Source organism: Bufo bufo, chromosome 4 (genome assembly GCF_905171765.1).
Source record: "Bufo bufo chromosome 4, aBufBuf1.1, whole genome shotgun sequence".
In the NCBI taxonomy this organism is placed as follows: Eukaryota; Metazoa; Chordata; class Amphibia; order Anura; family Bufonidae; genus Bufo; species Bufo bufo.
The window spans coordinates 270075125-270097600 of record NC_053392.1 but is presented as its reverse complement, the minus strand read 5'-3'; the positions used below and the strand labels follow the sequence as shown (position 1 = coordinate 270097600).

The 22476-nt window shown below is 42.3% G+C and overlaps 1 protein-coding gene across 16 annotated transcripts in view; it reads left to right on the top strand.

The window, feature by feature from the left end:
* Positions 1–22476, top strand: part of DST (dystonin) — a 572762-nt gene that overhangs the window by 403872 nt on the left and 146414 nt on the right. For 12 of the 16 annotated variants that reach the window (XM_040428593.1, XM_040428583.1, XM_040428579.1 and 9 more), the window contains 8 exons: positions 783–926; positions 2796–3029; positions 6305–6457; positions 7411–7644; positions 8582–8860; positions 11304–11846; positions 17030–17206; positions 18962–19085. In XM_040428593.1, the coding sequence (XP_040284527.1) occupies positions 783–926; positions 2796–3029; positions 6305–6457; positions 7411–7644; positions 8582–8860; positions 11304–11846; positions 17030–17206; positions 18962–19085 (1888 nt within the window). The remainder of the gene's footprint in view (positions 1–782; positions 927–2795; positions 3030–6304; positions 6458–7410; positions 7645–8581; positions 8861–11303; positions 11847–17029; positions 17207–18961; positions 19086–22476) is intronic. The other 4 variants (XM_040428594.1, XM_040428595.1, XM_040428596.1 and 1 more) reach the window with 1 other exon arrangement.

Genomic DNA, 22476 nt, shown 5'->3' with positions numbered 1-22476 from the left:
CTTCCATCTGAGAACATCCTGCTTAAAGCCTTGCAATGGCGAGGTACTATTGATCATGATGTCAAAATGTGAACAGCATCATGAGGATGACTGTTTAAATATACATTTTAATTGAACCAGGAAAGTTATTGGATGATTCATGGATCAAACACCTGTTGTGAATTTTGCCGTTAAGCTCCTTGTTAGAGAACAGCAAGTTGTGCAAAAAGTACTGAAAAATTGAGCATTTGGACATGTACATTCAAAAGTTAGAGAAGGTCACAGTAACTTCACCTGTAAAGGTTAAAGTGCATTTTAGGTTCATGCTGAAATTTCACACACAAGCCAAATATCCTTAACTTTTTGTGAGTAGTGTAGAGAGCTGCAGTCACTGATAGGCCTGCCTTCTTAACTTCAACGCCCAGATTGTGCATCAATTTAGATAAATAAAAATACAGGTGAGAGCTCATTCAGACGACCGTGTATATGGGTCCCCATCTGTTGCAAAATTTTGCCCCGCAAGAAAGATTGGGACAAGTCCTATTCTTGTCTGCAATTTGTGGACCGCAAAACACTATGGTAGTCTGAATGAGCCCTTATACCGGATCTTTTCCTGGATATATCAGTCAGCTACAGCATACTCCATGCAGATTACATGACATTTGGTGACACTTACCCATTAATGCTGTTTGTGCTGCTTGACCCATAAAGTGCATTAATTTGTTTTTAAGCAACAGTTTATTTTTTTTATTATAAACAGTAGTTTATGTTTTTAATAAGTAATTTTCCCATTCTTATTCCAGGGAAAGTTAGCAGAAACCCATCGAGATTTACTTAGCCGACTACAAGTCTTGGCGGATTGGATAACCTCCAGTAATGAGACATTGGACTTTTCAGTCAGCAGTGATGATGTGGATGTTGTAAAACAAACCATGCAGTCTTTGAATGTAATGTTATTCATTTATCTTCTTTTATATGAGTAGGACTACTAGGGCTATATTTTCTCACATTAGTCCTTTATAAGCAATTATAGTTGTGCACAATGTAATTTCGACTTGAGGGGTTTTCTCATCACTACAGCCCATTTTGATCTTTGGCTGGTCACACTTTTTCCCTGCAGGGGAAATGTATTATTGCATGCTGGCCATACAAATAAATGGATATATATATATATATATATATATATATATATATATATATACAGTACAGACCAAAAGTTTGGACTCACCTTTTCAATCAAAGAGTTTTCTTTATTTTCATGACTATGAAAATTGTAGATTCACACTGAAGGCATGAAAACTATGAATAAACACATGTGGGATTATATACATAACAAACAAGTGTGAAACAACTGAAAATATGTCATATTCTAGGTTCTTCAAAGTAGCCACCTTTTGCTTTGATTACTGCTTTGCACACTCTTGGCATTCTCTTGATGAGCTTCAAGAGGTAGTCCCCTGAAATGGTTTTCACTTCACAGGTGTGCCCTGTCAGGTTTAATAAGTGGGATTTCTTGCCTTATAAATGGAGTTGGGACCATCAGTTGCGTTGAGGAGAAGTCAGGTGGATACACAGCTGACAGTCCTACTGAATAGACTGTTAGAATTTGTATTATGGCAAGAAAAAAGCAGCTAAGTAAAGAAAAACGAGTGTCCATCATTACTTTAAGAAATGAAGGTCAGTCAGTCAGCCGAAAAATTGGGAAAACTTTGTAAGTAAGGGCTATTTGACCATGAAGGAGAGTGATGGGGTGCTGCGCCAGATGACCTGGCCTCCACAGTCACCGGACCTGAACCCAATCGAGATGGTTTGGGGTGAGCTGGACCGCAGAGTGAAGGCAAAAGGGCCAACAAGTGCTAAGCATCTCTGGGAACTCCTTCAAGACTGTTGGAAGACCATTTCAGGGGACTACCTCTTGAAGCTCATCAAGAGAATGCCAAGAGTGTGCAAAGCAGTAATCAAAGCAAAAGGTGGCTACTTTGAAGAACCTAGAATATGACATATTTTCAGTTGTTTCACACTTGTTTGTTATGTATATAATTCCACATGTGTTAATTCATAGTTTTGATGCCTTCATAGTCATGAAAATAAAGAAAACTCTTTGAATGAGAAGGTGTGTCCAAACTTTTGGTCTGTACTGTATATATATATATATATATATATATATACAGTATATATAAACAATTCCAGGCTTGTGAGCAGCACAGCGAGTCAAGTAGAAGTTGGGTGCCAGCGGTTTATTGGAGCGATCCGATCCCCAGGATACAAAAAAAGTAATCCACGGCACTTCCTCAAGTAAAAAGAATTGTGACTTTATTTCACCAACGCAACGTTTCGGTCCACACAATGGAACCTTTGTCAAGCAGTGATATATATATAAAAATAAAAAATATATTATATATATATATATATATATATATATATATTGCATATAAGTCTTCAGGCCCCTTTACTTTTTTCACATTTTGTTATGTTGCGGCCTTATGATAAAATAAAAAACAATTTAGGTTTACACCTTCAATCTGCACTCAATAACTCAAATCAGAAATTTTTACTAATTTATAAAAAATAAAAAACGTCTAAAATTTCAAATGGACATAAGTATTCAGACCCTTTATTAATTTATATCTGGGGGCCTCCCATTTCTCTTGATCATATTTGACACCTTGATTCATCTTACTTAGTCTTTCTTCTGAAATTTCACAAAATTTTGATACATTGTTTGCAGTTTTTTATGCACAGTTCCATAGTAATCTAGTCTTTCATGTGTTTTTCTAAGAATCATTTTGTATGTTTTGCTATGGTTTCACCTACAGAATCTCAGCAATGATGTTTCAGAAAAAAGGGTAGACCTAGAGGCCACAGCATTTGATGTTCAGTTCTTTATATCAGAACATGCCCAGGATCTTTCACCGAATCAAAGCAAGCAGCTGTTACGATCACTGAATTCAACACAGAAGAGTTTTCAAGATGCTCAGAAAAGGATTGTTTCACATATGGAGTCTTTAAAGAGTCTCCTGCTGGCAGCACAAGATTTGAATAAGCAGAAGGTTTGACATCTCGGTGCATGTGGTGCTTGCCCATAGTTGTTTGGAATTTACTTCTTTTTTCTGAGCATTGTATTTATTGCTATATGTTTTGAAAAGCAGAAACATATTTGACTTTATGTTTTTTACAGCTTCACAAATGGTTGGCCTCATGCTTGTTTTGTCTGGGGGTAAAGAACAGAACTGGATCGCACATCCACAATGCTATGCTTTGATCTAACTCGCTAATCAGCGCTATATTAAAGAATACAGCCCCCCATATTGCATGCTATACAAGAGGCATTAGTGTACATTTTGATCAAAAGGCTTAAGCCCACTCACCACACCAAGGTCGCCTCTTTGAGTGGGACCTACTCTGAAAAAGGCGCAGCAACCATGCGGTGACGAGGCGGCGCTGCCCTAGTAGGTGGCGGGACCCAGGGGTCAAACAGCACCTCTGCTGTCTGATTATGCCACCCATGGCACTGGGTCCCACCAACCCACCAGCGCAGCGCCACAAAAACAAAGGCCACCACGCGGTACTGCACCATATGAACAGTTGTCTAACACAACATGTCCATTACTATCAGAAGCTCCAGGTCAATGACCACTATATGCAGACCAATGTGATTAAGACCACCTGTGCCGAATGGGAGGAGTGCTGATACCAGTAATAAAGAAGAAAGATTCACATAATTGTCTGGGGGTAAAGAACAGAACTGGATCGCACATCCACAATGCTATGCTTTGATCTAACTCGCTAATTAGCGCTATATTAAAGAGTACAGCCCCCCATATTGCATGCTATACAAGAGGCATTAGTGTACATTTTGATCAAAAGGCTTAAGCCCACTCACCACGCCAAGGTCGCCTCTTTGAGTGGGACCTACTCTGAAAAAGGCGCAGCGACCATGCGGTGACGAGGCGGCGCTGCCCTAGTAGGTGGCGGGACCCAGGGGTCAAACAGCACCTCTGCTGTCTGATTATGCCACCCATGGCACTGGGTCCCACCAACCCACCAGCGCAGCGCCACAAAAACAAAGGCCACCACGTGGTACTGCACCATATGAACAGTTGTCTAACACAACATGTCCATTACTATCAGAAGCTCCAGGTCAATGACCACTATATGCAGACCAATGTGATTAAGACCACCTGTGCCGAATGGGAGGAGTGCTGATACCAGTAATAAAGAAGAAAGATTCACATAATTGGTGGTAAAGAACAGAACTGGATCGCACATCCACAATGCTATGCTTTGATCTAACTCGCTAATCAGCGCTATATTAAAGAGTACAGCCCCCCATATTGCATGCTTGTTTTGTGATATATACTGTAGTTGGAATGCTGTTTTTGTCTATAGCATTTCTCCTTTTAGCAGTTTTGGTGTGTGCTGGGTGATCCATATTTATCTTAGTAACCTTGATGTTTCGGAAGTGAGTTCTGCTTTAATGGTTGAATTCTAAACTTCTGAATTGTCACCAATCCCTAAAAACAAAAACAAATTGAAGAATATATGAAAACCTATACATTTGATCTGCTTTACTGCTAGAGAGCATCATTTATATATGTGAAATGACAAGTATGTACCAATTAAATGGCCACAATATTGTGAAATAAGCAAAGTCATCCATCTCCTTTTACTTTTCTATACACTATTTCAATGGGTGCTTTAAGTTGTACTCAAGTAATGCACAACTGTGCTTAGTGACTGCAGAATTATCTTGTAGAAGTGATAAGTAGTCTACAGGGTGGGCCATTTATATGGATACACCTTAATAAAATGGGAATGGTTGGTGATATTAACTTCCTGTTTGTGGCACATTAGTATATGTGAGGGGGGAAACTTTTCAAGATGGGTGGTGACCATGGCGGCCATTTTGAAGTCGGCCATTTTGAATCCAACTTTTGTTTTTTCAATAGGAAGAGGGTCATGTGACACATCAAACTTATTGGGAATTTCACAAGAAAAACAATGGTGTGCTTGGTTTTAACGTAACTTTATTCTTTCATCAGTTATTTACAAGTTTCTGGCCACTTATAAAATGTGTTCAATGTGCTGCCCATTGTGTTGGATTGTCAATGCAACCCTCCTCTCCCACTCTTCACACACTGATAGCAACACAGCAGGAGAAATGCTAGCACAGGCTTCCAGTATCCGTAGTTTCAGGTGCTGCACATCTCGTATCATCTGAAGGCAATCGTCTATGCTGTGAAGATACGAGATGTGCAGCACCTGAAACTACGGATACTGGAAGCCTGTGCTAGCATTTCTCCTGCGGTGTTGCTATCAGTGTGTGAAGAGTGGGAGAAGAGGATTGCATTGACAATCCAACACAATGGGCAGCACATTGAACACATTTTGTAAGTGGTAAGAAACTTGTAAATAACTCATGAAAGAATAAAGTTACGTTAAAACCAAGCACACCATTGTTTTTCTTGTGAAATTCCCAATAAGTTTGATGTGTCACATGACCCTCTTCCTATTGAAAAAACAAAAGTTGGATTCAAAATGGCCGACTTCAAAATGGCCGCCATGGTCACCACCCATCTTGAAAAGTTTCCCCCCTCACATATACTAATGTGCCACAAACAGGAAATTAATATCACCAACCATTCCCATTTTATTAAGGTGTATCCATATAAATGGCCCACCCTGTAAAATCCACCAACTGTCTCTGAGGCTGCTGCTCTGTACCTTCCCCATCATTTACACTGCAGCTCTGCTTGTTAAGATTGAGTGCTATGTATATGCACAAGCCTCCTGCTGTCTATAAGTATTAGCCTTCCTCTAGCTCCCCGGAATGCCAGAACTTGAGGAACTGATTACCGTTACAGGAACCTAAAGGCAATAAAATCATCAGTCACAAAAGGTAACTGCTACACAAATTATAAGCCTTAAAAAGACATCCATTTTAAGCCAAGCCAATGAAACAAAAACCTTTGCATGCTGTTAAAATGTACAACTTGCTTTAACAACCATATTTCAGTACTAACATCTGTTTGATCTATCTTTTTCTGCATCATTATTAACACAGGTTCCAGGATGAAAAAGACACTGGGATATTCAACGCAGTAGAACCATCTACTTTAACTTGTGCATGGTCAGGCTTTGAAATCTCTCTCAACTTGCGCTGTTTGCAGTTCTTTGAGATGAATGAAATGTTTCCTCCTACACTTAAACCACCTTGCTCAATCCATAGTCCACTGTGGTCATGTTTACAGCACACTGCTTTGTGACATTTATGGGCTGTATTTGTGAATGAAGACTTAATTAGTGTTTTTTATTATTTTTGCAGGATGCTGAAGAACAACTACAAGAGCACAAAGATAAGTTGCAAGAAATATGTGACCTGCTCACTCAGACAGAGAACAGGCTTATTGGCCAGCAAGACATGCTGACTGCTCGTGACAACCCGGCTGATCTACAGCACTGTCAGGCTGAATATGAGGTATTAGACATTCTACTTATTGTTTTGCATTTGATGGGAGTCATTATATTCTTTTTTTTCTTTCTGAAGAGAAAATTTATTTTTTTGAACACATTTTTCCCCCAATTGGAGCTGCTAAGTGTTAAGTATGTGTACATGGCCATATCCTTGTATGTTGCTCTTACATTGAGCAGAGTACAGGTGCCCTTACACATTAGATGAATGTCGGCTTGATCCACCAAAGTCATCAGGACTTATGTGTAAGGGGTTGTCTCAACTATCGGTAGATGTTGGGGGAAAGAAAGATAGTGCATGTAGGATTTCAACATTCCCTGTCCTCTTCAAATAGTCTTAACTAAAAGACCTTCTACCATTTTGTATCTACAGCTCTTATGCTGTACTATGTTACCCTAAAATCCATGCTGATGTTTTCTGCAGTATGCACATAAGTTGTAAAATCATACCTTTTGAGAAGATCCTTTGTGCCTTTGTCCACCTAAGAATTGAAGCTTCTTTCCAAATCAATTTACATCATGACTTGAAAAGCAGTTATTAGGATGCAGCTGGAGATTTGGCTCAATGCATTGTCCCTATGGACCATTGAGACAAAGGCTCAGTAGATCTCACATCACCCTGTCACTTCATCTGCTGATAACTCAGGACGAGAATGCTCTATACTTTTATTCCTAGCTATTATGGGGATTTTATACATAGTATCTAGTTGGAATTGTTCTTTTCAGTGAGAAACAAAACAACACTTTTGTCATGAGGCTCTTGAAATGTTAAATTTTTAATGCACTGCATCACTGTTCTTATCATGGTATAAAAGGAGTGTAGGTTGCAGGGGATTATTTGGAAAACTCCCTTTGTTAGAAGGATGATGTAAATTTTAACATTGTCAGATTGCGATACTAACAATCTGGAAAATGAAACAGTCTTATGCTCCAGTTGATTTATTTTTCATACATTTGTAGGAGTTACAGAAAGATATGCAGGCTGGTGCCAGTGAACTTGCAGAGATTGTGAAAAACACAGAAAAATTCCTTCAAGAACATGGAGATAAACTTTCCCCAGAAGAAAAAGTCATCATCGAGCAGAAACTAAAAGAGGCAAAAGCTAAGTTTGAGCTGCTCCGTAAGAAGGCAGAGCAGTCCAAAAAGGAACTTGAAAAGGCGGTCACAACAGCCATCAAGAAAGAAACAGAGAAGGTTCCTCACATTTATTATATTATCTAAAACGTACTAAGATTTTCAATTTTGCAGTGACCCCATTGCCATAGCTGTTCCTGTTACTATACCGTCAAGGCCAAAAGTTTTGAGACTGACATGAATGTTGGTGTTCACAAAGTTTGCTCCTTCACTGTTAGATCTTTTTGTCACAGAAATTGTGATAAATTCAAAGTACTGATTTGGCAACAGTGGGTTGCCATCAACCAGAATTAGGCCCGGAGGCTGATATCCAGCATGCCACTGCGAATTGCAGTAGTCAGTTATTGAGTCTTTTCCTAAACTTATGTATATATATATATATATATCAAACGAATGATGAGGCAGCACTTCCAGTATAGCGTAAACGTTTACGCTATACTGGAAGTGCTGCCTCATCATTCGTTTGATATATTTCGTGGAGGAAGAGCCGACCTCTGTGGGGATATTGCACCCGGTGCATCACATCTGACTGTGCTGCTGCACTATTTGTGTTTTCTATATATATATATATATATATATATATCTCAATAAAATGTTAAAAAACGTATGAAAATCTTTATATAATTGTACTTTAGTAAACATAGGAACATCTGACATAAAGATGTGAAAAACACAGAAGCAGCAAATTTGTGTCTCAATACTTTTGGCCAAGATGTTTTCACAAGCTGCGACACAGGAACCAAGCGCTAGAACTACACAGCTCCATACACTGTTTAGTGGCCATCACTGCTATATTCAGCACTGCAGTAACTAGGCATGGCCTCTAGACAGGGTATGGAGCTGTTATGTTCTGGTGCCTGCTTCCGGCAGGGCAGCTTGTGAAAACATCTGATTGGCGTGGCTGCCAGGAGTTAAAATCCCGCAGATCTGATATTGACGAGCTGTCCTGAGGGTAGGTCCTTTTGCTATTAATTCCTTAAATGTCTTTTCTGTTTAGTCTGCTGCTGTAGAACAACTGGAAGAAAGCAAAAGCAAAATAGAAAGCCTGCTAGACTGGCTTTCACATGTGGATGAAGAAGCAGAGAATGGAAACCAAGATAAAAAATCTCATATTAAGGAAAATGGAACCCATCGTAAAGACAATGAAATACAGTCTATACTGGATGGTGTGCAAGAGGTTAACGGTAACCTGATTGTGTGCGATGGAAAGTCAAACTTTATGAATGTCCAGCAGTCAAAAGAAGAGGATCTAAATAGCCAATATGAAAAAGTGAAGGTACAATAAGATGATGGTTATATTTGAAACCTACAGTAGATAAAGAAAAGACAGCAAAAAGTGTCATGTATTTGTCCTAAAAGGGCATCAAATTAAACAAAACATGTTAATATACTGTATATGTAATAAGATTATCATTCAGATTTTTCTCTGCTGAACTTGAGTTTTATTTTAAATGAATAGATGTAGCTGTCCTTTTAAAATATAGGCATAGGAAGAAGGCACACATAATAGATGGCTGTTTTATCTTCCAACGAAAACTCAAGCTCAACCTGCCACATATCTAACAGGGACAAATATATATACTAAGCAATCATTCGTAAATCCCGCATGCATTAGCTGCCCAACCCCTGTGTAACGGAACGCCTAGCACCCCGACCGGGTACCTCCGTTGATAGATGCTCCTAGTGCTTCCAGAGGACTCCAAGCACTCCACTTGACACCGTCAGCACTGCAGACCCCACGAACCGCCGAAGCTTGGTGGAGGTCTCGCCGTCTCCTACCCACCCTGGACCTACGACAAGGCTCCAGGCTCCAGTGGGTGAACCACTCCTAAATGCAGAGAGCAGGAACCATGAACAAGCTCTTACAAGGGCTTATACTCAGGGGAGTATTGTGATATAGCAATCCCCAAGAGTGTAGTTATCCCATTCCCCAAACATGAGCCAAAACTTCATGAAGGTATAAAAACAGGAACTCTCTTTATTTGAACACACAAGCATTGATTTATACACATCTTCCAACAAGGTTACCACCCACAGGGTTTTGTAAAAACAGCCAATCACATGCATTTACAGTATTATACCTTCCCAGTAATTGTACACAAAATCCCCTTCCCTCTGTCTGTAACGCAATCAACAAAATACAATGAGCATTGTCTGAGACGCAATTAACTAACACACTGGCATTGTCTAAGACGCAATCAACAAAATACAATTACCAAACGTAATGGGCTAACTTAATCACTCACAGACAGAAAACACACATTTTTCCCCAAAACACAGAAAACACCCTAAAACCCCACATATCCCCATAATGTATACATCCATGGATAGCTCTGATCTGGGTGAACAACATATCCAAAAATCACCCAGATCCGAGCAGGGGTTCCCGAATTCCATGGAAGTCACATTTGGCCGGCCGCAAGCATGGCTTTCCTGCCCAAAACAGTTCCACAGATTTAAGCTGTGCGGCCGGTCTGTCTTCTCCTTCAAAGTTAGTATGGGCCATAATCCTGGGGCAGGAGGCTGGCAAACAGCCCCCTCCAAAACACCGTGGCGAGGTTGGTTTCGCCACACCCTGCTCATGCATATCCACTTCACACAGTTGCCCTCAGTTGAACACCATTTGGCTAAGATTTGCAGTGACAAGTACTGTCAAACATAGAACCTATACAGTTGTCAAAAACTGAGCTTTGTGATCTTTCAATGAAAATGTATATTACAAATTGGTAAGTAAATGAACAGATATGTGTAAACTTCCTGAGAATACTTTATATGTTTGGAAGATTTCATGATCTAGACCTCCAAAATTCCAATGCATCCCTCAGACAGATGGCATATACTTGCTTTTACTGCAGGCCTCTGTATGGATTAGTGCAGCAGACTTCCCTGTTCCATATAGCAGAATAATGGTATATCAATGTACACTGACAGAGGCCAAATGACACATGTAAATAGAGCCTATAGATACATTTTACATATTAGCCAAGAGTGTGAAAGCGGCCTTAGTCTACTCAGGGATCAGCCTCTTACATTGACCACATGGCTAACGAATGTTTCTTTTTCTCCTTTGCAAACCTCCCCATCAATAACACTAAATCCAAGTACCAGTTTAGCATATTGCTAATGATTAAAATAGAACAGCCCACAACATTAAAGGGGCTTTCTGAGACTTTATAGCTAATGACCTATTCTCAGTATCTGAGCGATGGGGGTCCGATACTCGGGACCCTCGTCTATCAGCTGTTTGAGGATGCATCGGTGCTCCTGTGAGCACCTTCTTTTAGCTTTTTCTAGGCCAGTGATGACATTTTCATTGGTCACATAGGCTAGGAGCAGAAGTGAATGGGGCTGAGCGCAATACCAAGCTGCTATACAGCCGCTATACAATGTACAGCGCTGTACTTGGTAAACACAGAGAAGGCTGTGGCGCTCACAGGAGCACCGGTGCCTTCTCAAACACTGATCAGTGGGGGTCCCAGGTGTCAGACCCCCGTGATCAGATATTGATGATCTGGAAAAACAGGGTGCAGCAATTGACTATACTTTAATTTGAAACGGCACCCTAAAGTGAGTGCTCGAAACTTCTGATTAACATACACTTCTAACACACCCACCCTTTCTAAAAACTCTTATTGTGATGATAGTGTGTGCCCTGGTTGTTAATTTCAGAGTATATTTAAACTATTAATAAGATTTATACACCCTGTTATTACCTACAGGCTCAGCATGAGAAAATTGTGGCTCAACATCAGGCAGTTATAATAACCACCCAATCAGCACAAGCTCTACTCGAGAAACAAGGCCGCCATCTTACACCTGAAGAGAAAGAAAAACTCCAGAAAAACATAGAAGCATTGAAAGCCCAGTTTGAATCAGCTTTGAGTGACTCTGAGAGGAAAATGAAGGCGATCCAGACAGTTCAAGAAGAGCTAGAAAAGTTCACAGCCGACTACAGTGAGTTTGAGAACTGGCTTCAAGACTCAAAACATGAACTAGAAAACTTGGAAAGTGGAGCTGAGGACTTTGCGAGTCTCGTGACCAAGCTTCAGAGACAAAAAAGCTTCTCAGAGGATGTGATTTCTCACAAAGGAGACTTGCGTTATATCACTATATCTGGGCAGAGGGTGATAGATGCTGCAAAGTCCTGCAGTAAAGATGATGTGGAGGAAGACAACAATAATATTAGCACCATGGAAACCTGTAAGATGGTGCAAAGCAAATTAGACATAGCTTCAGAAGACTTCAAGTCCTTACATGCCAAGGTATTTGTCTTTGATATTTCAGTTTATTGCTATTCTTTGTGTCAAAATATATCCCATTGAAATAGTGTCATTTAGTTAAAATGAATCTGTCACCGGGAAATTCACTGTTAATCTTTCAATTAGCGATCTACTGCTGCTTTTCTGGTGAAAAAGTACTTTTAAGCCATATGGAAATGAGCTATTAAGTGCACTGAGTGCAGGCTCAAGCCTCTATGTGCACCTTTGCTCCTTCTGCTTTCTCTGCCAGCCCCTCCCTCTCCTTGTTGATTGACGGGGCCAGGTTCCTACATAGTCAATCAACAAGAGTAAGTGGCTGGCAAAAGAAGCAGGAGGAGTACAGACTTGGATCCACCCTTAACTGTGCAATTTGCATATGGATTAAAAGGACTTTTTCTCCAGCAGGAAGCACCTTTTCATTGAACAGCAGTGAATTTGCTGTTGCCAGACCCTCTTTAAAATGTATTATAGCTGATAGGTTCACGTGGAAGCCTTTAGGTACAGTGCTCAAAAGTTTTTGAATCGTTATATAACTATTAGCTTAATCAAGATTTAGATACAGTATCTGGCAGTTTTCTTGATAAAGTATTTGTCACAGCGATGAAAGTAAGAGTTAGGAAGTTAAAAAAAACTGTCACCATGAAAATGTGGATAGCATTATGTGAGAAAATTCTGTAAATGTAGTAATTTGTCCATTTATACCTCTGTGCTTTCTGAGCTCAGTAGTCATGTGGGTGGCCTTATTAGTGATTGATAGTCTTTTCTATATATATTTATACATGCAGTGGTGCTTGAAAGTTTTGAACACTTCAGAATTTTTTATATTTCTGTATAAATTTAAACTAAAGGTACATCAGATTTTCCTACAAGTCCCAAAAGTAGATAGTTAACCAAATCAAACAAATGAGTCAAAAAGATTAGACTTGGTCATTGATTTTTTGAAGGAAAAAAAAGTATGTGAACCTTTAGGATTAGCAGTTAATTTGAAGATGAAATTGGTGTCAGGTGTTCTCAGTCAATGAGATGGCAATCAAGTGTGAGTAGACAACCTGTTTTATTTAAAGAACAAGGATCTATCATAGTCTGATCTTCACAACAAATGTTTGTATGTTTGTGGAAGTGTACCATGGCATGAACAATGGAGATTTTTGAGGACCTCAGATGAAGAGTTGCTGATGCTCTTCAGGCTGGAAAAGGTACAAAACCATCTCTAAAGTATTTGGACTGCACCAATGCACAGGGCACCTGTCTTTGAGCTAAATCTAAAGAGAACATGGGTCATGCAGCAAGACAACAACCCTAAGCACACAAGTTGTTCTTACATTGAATGGTTAAAGAAGAATAGTTTCAAGTTTTGGAATTGCCTTAATCCAGCAGAAATATTGTGGAAGGACATGAAGTGAGCAGTTCATAGGAGGAATCCCACTAACATAACAGAGTTTAAGCTGTTTATACAGAGGAATGGGTAAAATTCTTCCAAGCTGATGTGCAGGACTAATCGACAATTACCAGAAACGTTTAGTTGCAGTTATTGCTGCACAAGGAAGTCATACCAGATACTGAAAGCAAAGATTCACATAATTTTGCTAATATGCAAAAGTAAATGCAAAAAAACTCTCAGGAGCCGTCAACATATATATAAGTCCTGACAATGAATCAAAAGGGACCAACCATAAACCGCAAAAATGAAAAAACTTAAACCACAGTAATTACACCTGAATAGGGTCTTACCTACTGCAGCATTGCTAGATGTACCAGTGCTTCATGCACTGGAGGAAGCCAATGGTGCTGTGTTTTTCTGTTTTACTGTAGAGAATCCGCAATAGGCATAGGTTCCCGAACTTCAGAGAGATGCATGAATGGGTCTCTCAATGTGGCAAAGGAGGAGAACGCTAAATCCTATAACACCCTAAGATGATAGTGGTGAAGGGGCTATTATGCCCTAAAGAGCCTAATCACAGAGCAACCCAACCTGATAAGGGCGACTCCGTCCAGAACACCAGAAAAAGACAGCGCCATATACTTGCTCCACTGCATGAAGCAACGGTATATCTAGCAATGCTATGGTGGGTAATACCCTATTCAGCTGTTGTTATTATTGTGGTTTCCGCTTTTTGCTGTTTATGGTTGGTTCTTTTTGATTCATTGTCAGGGCTTATATATATGTTGACGGCTCCTGACATATCAGCAGGCCCATCTTTAATATTGATTGGACGCTGGGCAAGAATTTACTTGGGCCCCCTGGATCGCACCTTCCCACACCCTAGCATGCAATCACGCCCTCCACCACAAAACACACACAAAAAAAATCCACACACCTCGTAGAGTAGTAAACTTTAATAATGATGAGTGGCCACTAGAGATGTTCCTTGGCAGTAATGTAAATACTGCCTTTTTTTCTAAAAAGGCAGTGTTTACATTAAAAAGCTTGAAGAGACATGCTATAGACACCAGAACTACTACGTTTAGCTGTTGTGGTTCTGGTGACTATGGTGTCCCTTAATACAGAGAAGAAAAAAAAGAATCAGCACAAAAGTATCAAATAAAATGGCTGTATCATTATTCTAAAAATTAAAAAAGCACAACTTCTGACACAAATATATAGTATTTTGAAGATTACTTTTTTTACAATGTGCAGATAGTACTGTACTACTAACCCCTCCATCCACCCCTACATACAGGGTAATACAGCGCCACATACCTCTTACATCCAGTGACGTCTGTTTGATGTAGATGTTCTCTTTCCTCACCTTCTCCTTTCAGACCTTCAGACCAGACCACCATTTTTCAGCCATTTCTCATCTCTGCAGTTTGACAAACAAAATCTTAGTTTACTACTTTTCCATCATCCTCCCATCTTCTGGATAAATCATCCTTCCAACCCCAATACTGTGCCGCTGTGCTCCCCAATACTATACTGCAGAAACAGATAAACTCCCTGAAAATACTAGTACCATGCAGATAGTGCCCTTCAATAATTATTGGCACACAATGCCCTAAAATAACTGCGCCTGGCAAATAGTGCCCCTGACACTAATAGTGTAAACATAATGTCCCCCAAAAATAATTGTGGTAAGCTGATACTGTGCCAAGGTGCCCCCACAGTAATAGTGCTCCTGAAAGTCCCACCAATAGGAATAATTATCTGCTAGAGCACACATGGTAGTAATAGTGCTCCTACAGTGCCCCCAACATGTCCCCACTGTGCCCCAGAAGTAATAATGCTCCCATAGTACCTATACTAGTAATCATGTTCGCCATACACCCGCAGTAGTAATAAAGCCCATCATAATGCCCCCAGTAGTAATAATTCTCCTTATAATGTGCCAGTGCAAAAAATACCCCCTTTTAATGCCCCCAGTTGAGCTAATGTCCCCATAGTGCCCCCATAATGTGCCAGTATAAAATACCCCTATATAGTGCCCCCAGTAAATGCCCCATAGTGCTTCTCCCCCTTCCTAGTGCCCCCTTAATGTACCAGTATAAAATGCCCCATATATAGTGCCCCAGTAGATGCCCTCAGTGTCCTCCATAATTTGAAAGTATAAAATACCCCTTCTTAGTGCCCCCCATAGATGAGCCCATAGTACTCCTCTCTCCCCTTCCCCATAGTACTCACCATAATGTGCCCCAGTATAAAATACCTCTATACAGAGCCTTCCATATAAAATACCCCTTCTTTGTGGCCTCAATAGAAGCCCCTATAGTGTTGCTCTCCCCCCTTCCCCCATATAAAATACCCCTTCTTTGTGGCCTCAGTAAATGCCCCCATAGTGCCCCCAATAATGTGCCAGTAAGAAGTGCCCCCATAGATGCCCCGATAGTGCCACCCAATAATGTGCCAGTAAAAAGTGCCACCAATAATGTGCCAGTTAGATGTGCCCCCAGATGCCCCCCAATAATGTGCCAGTAACAAGTGCCTCCATAGATGCCCCCCAATCATATGCCAGTAACAAGTACCCACATAGATGCCCCTCAATCCTGTGCCAGTAACAAGTGCCTCATAGATGCCCCCCAATCATGTGCCAGTAACAAGTGCCCCCATAGATGCCCCCCAATCATGTGCCCCCATAGATGCCCTTCAATCAGGTGGCAGTAACAAGTACCCCCATAGATGCCCCCCAATCATGTGCCAGTAAAAAGTACCCCCATAGATGCCCCCCAATCATGTGCCAGTAACAAGTACACCCATAAATGCCCCCAATCATGTGCCAGTAACAAGTGCCTTCATAGATGCCCCCAATCATGTGCCAGTAACAAGTGACCCCATAGATGCCCCCCAATCATGTGCCAGTAACAGGTGGCCCCATAGATGCCCCCCAATCATGTGCTAGTAACAAGTGCCCTATAGATGCCCCCAATCATGTGCCAGTAACAAGTGCCCCCATAGATGCCCCCCAATCATGTGCCAGTAACAGGTGCCCCCATAGATGCCCCCCAATCATGTTCCAGTAGTAGTACCATATAAAAAAAAAAAAAAACACTTACCTCCATCAGACTGGCAGCGATGTGATGCAGGCCTCTTCCGGCCTGTGTCCCGCGCTGTACGGCTCAGGTGGCCCGGTCGCGCCGCCTGCACCGGCCTCTGATATGCTGTAGGCCTAATGCCTGCAGCCGATCAGAAGAACGGGGAAGGGAGACGCCTCTCCCTCCCCTGCCCCGCTGCAGTGCTTCCATCTGTATCGCTGTCCTGACGGTGATACAGATGACAATGGAAGTGCTCATCTCCCTGTGCCCTGCTGCTGCCCCCCATGTCACCAGTGGCCAGCGGGGCTCAAGAGGCAGCTGCCTTGGGCCTCTGCTGCCCCTTTTGCCCCTCGTTAATGACGGCCCTGCATATCAGGCACTCTATTTTTTACTGATTGTTTAGACATTAAAAGTTATGTCTGATGTAGATGTAGTTTACATTTTTGCAGAAATATAGAAAATTCTGAAGGGTTCAGAGACTTTCAAGCACCACTGTAGATAGCTATCAGTCACTGATGACACCGCCCACCTGGCTACTGAGGTCAGAAGGAGCAGAGATATAAATGTATACATATCAAATTTATACTGAATCTTTTCCCATCAAACTATACATCAAACTGCGCAGCGTCTCCTGCTCTAAATGCCTTGCCTTTCATGGTGACAGGTTCTCTTTAAGGCTGAAGCACCCTTTTTATTATTGACTATACTTTTCTTTTTAGTGTAATTTGCTGGGAAACAACCTGAAGGATTTAGTAGACAAATATGAGCACTATAAAGAAGCATCTTGTGGACTGTTAAGCGGTCTCCAGAAGTCTGAATCTGCTGTGCAGAAACGATTGTCTGAGCCCATTGCTGCCGACACCAGGAACCTGCAGAGACAGATAGAAGACACAAAGGTACTTTCTTATTTTATTATAATGGCTTTTTGTTTCCACCTTATATAACTATGAAGATTTGCAAATGTGGATTCAGGTTTGGCAGATCCACAGTGTATTACAGTAGCGGCAAAGTGCATCAGATTTTGGGAAACCTCATCAACGCGCTGTGAAAATATTGGCAATGTAAACTGACATGTGGTCCAGATCTTAAAGCCGCAGCGTGTCAGTTTATGCTATGGATCTCCACTGCTGATCTCACCCTTTGCAATGCATTGGGAGAAATCTGCTGCAAATCCTCATGTCACATGTCTTGTCATCTCTGACTTTGAGGGCATGTCCCTAGAATATGAAATCAAAGTCAGATAGGTGTGAGTCGCACTCTGAGACCCGTACCTGCCTCCAGAAAAGTTCCCCAAAAAGAAGGAAAGCGTACCGTGCGTGCACACATTCATTTATGTGGGAGCTCCGAAAAAAGCTGAGCAAGTCTCATAGAAATGAATGGAGAGCAGACTGCACAAGCGCGGCCACCACTCTATTCACTTCTATGAGACTGAAGGAGACAGCTGAACCAGCGCTTAGCTATCTTTGGCAGTCCCACAAAAATTAGTGGAGGGTGGCTACACATAAGCGGCTGCTCTCCACTCATTTTGGGGGTCCCGTTCTCGAGATTGGTATGGGTCCCAGAGGTGGGATCCACACCTATCTGACATTGTTGGCATAACCTAGTGATACCCCTCCAATGTCTAAGATGAAACTTCCCCTTTAAGGTCCAATGTAGGCTGGTCATTAAGGGGTTAAAGGGGTTATCTGAGATCAACTTATCTATTTTTAGCATTAACCTTACGTGACTGTTACTACAAATAAATTAACTTTCTGGTTAAATTGCATTAAAAGAAATCATCCTGTACTCCACTGGAGCTTGGTCTCAGGTTAGCAGGTTATCCTTGGCTATTAGCTGTGCTCCATACTGTGCCGAGGATTAAGGGGCCATGTTTTTTTAACAAGTAGCAGCAAGTCATTCAATGGTTATTCATTTGGATTGACATGCCATGGATAAAATTATCCCAGACAACCCCCTCAAGATGTTTCCCAGGCTGATTTTGGGAAAATACTGCAATAAGTCATTAGTTGACTTTTACTGCAATCTTTAAAGGGGTTCTGCAGTTTGTTTAAACTGATGATCTATCCTATGGATAGATCATCAGCATCTGATCGGCGGGGGTGGGACCCCCGCCGATCAGCTGTTTGAGAAGGCAGCAGTGCTCCAGGAGCGCCGCGGCCTTCTCACTGTTTACCGCTGGCTCAGTGATGTCACGACTAGTATCACTGACCTGGGCGGGGCTAAGCTCCATTTAAGTGAAAAGAGCTTAGCCCCGCCCAGGTCAGTGATACTAGTCGTGACGTCACTGGGCCTGCGGTAAACAGTGAGAAGGCCGCAGCACTCATGGAGCGCCGCTGCCTTCTCAAACAGCTGATCGGCAGGAGTCCCGGGGGTCGGACCCCTGCTGATCAGATGCTAATGATCTATCCAGAGGATAGATCAATAGTTTAAAAAAACTGCAGAACCCCTTTAAGGAAAAAACGAGATAAGCCCAATCTTAGTTCTCTGTATACCACACACAATAGTTGTTGCTTTTATGCTTTTATAAAATCTGATTGCTCAGATATAAGATCCCCTATCTCGTTGCCACATTCACTACCTATTTTGAAAACTCTTAAGACATGAGTTCTGATCTTCTGCTGCTTCATGTGCACTCCTTCCCTTTTTTCCAGTTGCTCTGCGAACAGGTGTCCGTTCACCAGGTTGGCGTGGAAAAACTTAAGAAGGCTGCAGAAGGAATTCTCAATACGAAAGTGGGACTATTGCTAAACAAAGATGAAATCCAGAAGCCGCTTGGTACCTAATCTAGTTTTGTATTTCTTTATTATCGGGATTAATCGTGATGAAGTTACTTATGGTCGGTTGCATAGGTAGAAGGACAGGACCTCAATACCAAATACGGTAGATAGGAGATAAATCTCTAGGCCTTCTTTCAGTTTTTGCAATCACTGCAGTATGTCTTGTGGTACGGTATTGGCGAATTTCTCACCCATGTAAATGTCCTCTGATTTACGGTGTACTGTAGTAGTGGCCTTACAATGGATATGTCTTGTGACTTCATATAGATGTGTACATATAAGGGCTTGTTCACATCTGCATTGGATGCTGTGTTCCAGACCTCCATCATACAGCATGTTAAAAGTGCAGACCCAAATGGAAACCAAACAGATCCCATTATGGTTAGTGGGGTCTATTTGGTGCTGTTCAGTTAGGTTCTGGATTATATAAGAGACCACACATTCCATTACTTAATATAGTTGGTCGTCTTTTAACCTTTTTTTTGGGGCTTTCCTGTATCATTGTAGCCCTAAACTGTGCCACATATTTAGGCCTCTTTCACACTAGCGTGTGCGCCCCGTTGCCACTTGAATGGGTCCGCGATCCAGCCGTTCCGCAAAAAGATAGGACATGTTCTATCTCTTTGCGGAATGGAAGTACGGGACGAAACCCCACGGAAGCACTCTGTAGTGCTTCCGTAGGGTTCCGTTCCGCACCATTCCGCATTTCCGAATTTGCGGACCCATTCAAGTGAATGGGTCCGCATCCGTGATGCGGAATGCCCACGGAACGGCACCCGTATATTGCGGATCCGCAAATGCGGTCCGCCATATGGCAATGGGGCACACATGCCAGTGTGAAAGAGGCCTTAAAGGGATGTCTCACTTCAGCAAATAGCATTTATCATGTATGTAAAGTTAATACAAGGCACTTACTAATGTATTGTTATTATCCATATCGCCTCCTCTGCTGGCTGGATTCATTTTTTCATCGCATTATACACTTCTAGTTTGCATGGTTATGACCACCCTGCAATCCAGCATCGGTGGTCGTGCTTGCACAACAATAGGAAAAAGCGCCAGGTCATGTGCACTCCCGTGATCCTGGTCACCAGAGAAGCCAGCGCTTTTTCCTGTAGTGTGCAAGCACGACCACCTCTGCTGGATTGCAGGGTGGCTGTAACCATGGAAACGAGAAGTGTATAATGTGATGGATATCTAAATCAAGCCAGCAAAGGAGGCAATATGGACAACCACAACACATTAGTAAGTGCCTTGTGTTAAAGGGGTTCTCTGGCCCCTACTTGAAAATTGGCCATCTTAATAACCTGTAGAGGGAAGGTTATTACACCAATACTTACCCTCCACAGCGCAGCCCTTCCTATGATCCTCCTCACGTGACCGCTCCTGAAGCGTTTTAAAGTCTTCCGGTCCAGCGCCATCTTTTTCTTTTCCTACCCGAGGCAGGAGACGGAACGTCATCACTGACGTCTCAGCCTCCTGCCAGCCTTCCTCTTTCCTGTCGCTTGCACACTACTGCGCATGCGCCAGGACCGCCGGCCATCTTCTGAGTGTACAGGCTTCTATGTACTGACTCCTGCACAGCTCGATGTAAGAGCTGTACATGAGTGACAGCATAGCAATCAGCCACAGAGGCTGATCACTATGCTGTGGAGGTCATTGGGGGAGCTGTGGATGTCATTAGGGGCACTATGGATGGCACATGGGCATTTTGGGGGCACTGTGTGTGGATAGCACATGGGGGCTCTTTGGGGGCACAGCGGAAGTCATTAGGGGCACTATGGATGGCACATGGGCACTTTGGGGGCACTGTGGATGTCATTAGGGGTACTGTGGATGGTACATGGGGCACTGGATGTCATAAGGGACACTGTGGATGGCACATGGGGGCACTGTGGATGTCATTAGGGTACTGTGGATGGAATATGGGACAGTGTAAATGGCACATGGGGCACTGTGGATGGCACATGGAGGCACTGTGGATGTCATTAGGGGCACTGGGGATGGCATTGGGGGTACTTTGGATATCACTGTTATGGGGGCTCTCTAGATGTCACTGTTATAGGGGAATGTGGATGTCACTGTTATGGGGATGCTATGGATGTCACTGTTATGGGGGCCTGTGGATGTCACTATTATGGGGACACTGTGGATGTCACTGTTAAGGGGACACTGTGGATGTCACTCTTATGGGGGCACTGTGGATGTCACTATTATGGGGACACTGTGGATGTCACTGTTAAGGGGACACTGTGGATGTCACTGTTATGGGGGCACTGTGGACGTCACTGGTATGAGGACACTGTGGATTTTACTGTTATGGGGGCACTGTGGATATCCTGTTATGGGGGTGCTCTAGATGTCACTGTTATGGGGGCTCTGTGGGTGACACTGTTATGGCGGCTCAGTATTAGTGATAAGGATCATGCAAATGATCGGCCCAGGAATCCATGCCTCAGTCCATGTGTCAGCCACAATTTCCAGACCAACCTCGGCTCCCCTGACCAGATAAGAGACTGGCTGTATCATACATTACTGTCATATCGTCAGTTCGGTCAGGAGAGTGAGGTCGACCTGGGAGATGCGGCGACACACGGACCGTATTTCCCAGGCTGATCATGGTCTTATCTCACGTGTATCACATATGATGGCCCAAGATAAACCCTTCAGCAGCCAGGACCAAAAAAGATAAAATTAGGCCTCATGCACAGGACCGTATCCGTTCTGCTCTCTCCAAGTAGCAGATCTGCTAAATAAGGATACTGCCTGTGTGAGATGTGCATTTTTTTCCAGAGCCATTGAGTTCTATGTGTTTTAGATCTGCATTATGAGGGCCAGAATAAAACATGTTCTATCTTTTGCTGTACTGATATATGGATGTGGAAAGCACACTGATGAAGTCAATGTGTTTTCCACCTCCGTATGTCAGTTCTTCAAAAGATAGAACATGTCTTATTCTGGTCCTCATAATGCAGACCTGAAATCCATAGAAATCAATGGGACTGCAAAAAAATGTATAAAATGCGGACATGGACAGTATCCTTATTTAGCGGATCTGCGTCTCGCAGACTGACAAAATGGATACGGTCGTGTGCATAAGGGTTTAGATACACAGCTCAGCAGGTAAGATCATACAAAATGGGATTAGATACGAAGCTCAGCAGGCTGTATCATAGAAGATGGGATTAGATACACACTTCAGCACGCAGTATCGCACACAACAGGCTGTGTATCGGGCACAAACACAGGATAGGATTAGATACAGATGTGATTGGATATGCTGTGTATTACACTCTGGAGATGGTGAGGGAAGAGCCTGCAGACGGTCAGTGATAGGATTAGATACACAGCTCAGCAGGCTGTATCACACAGGATAGGATTAGATACAG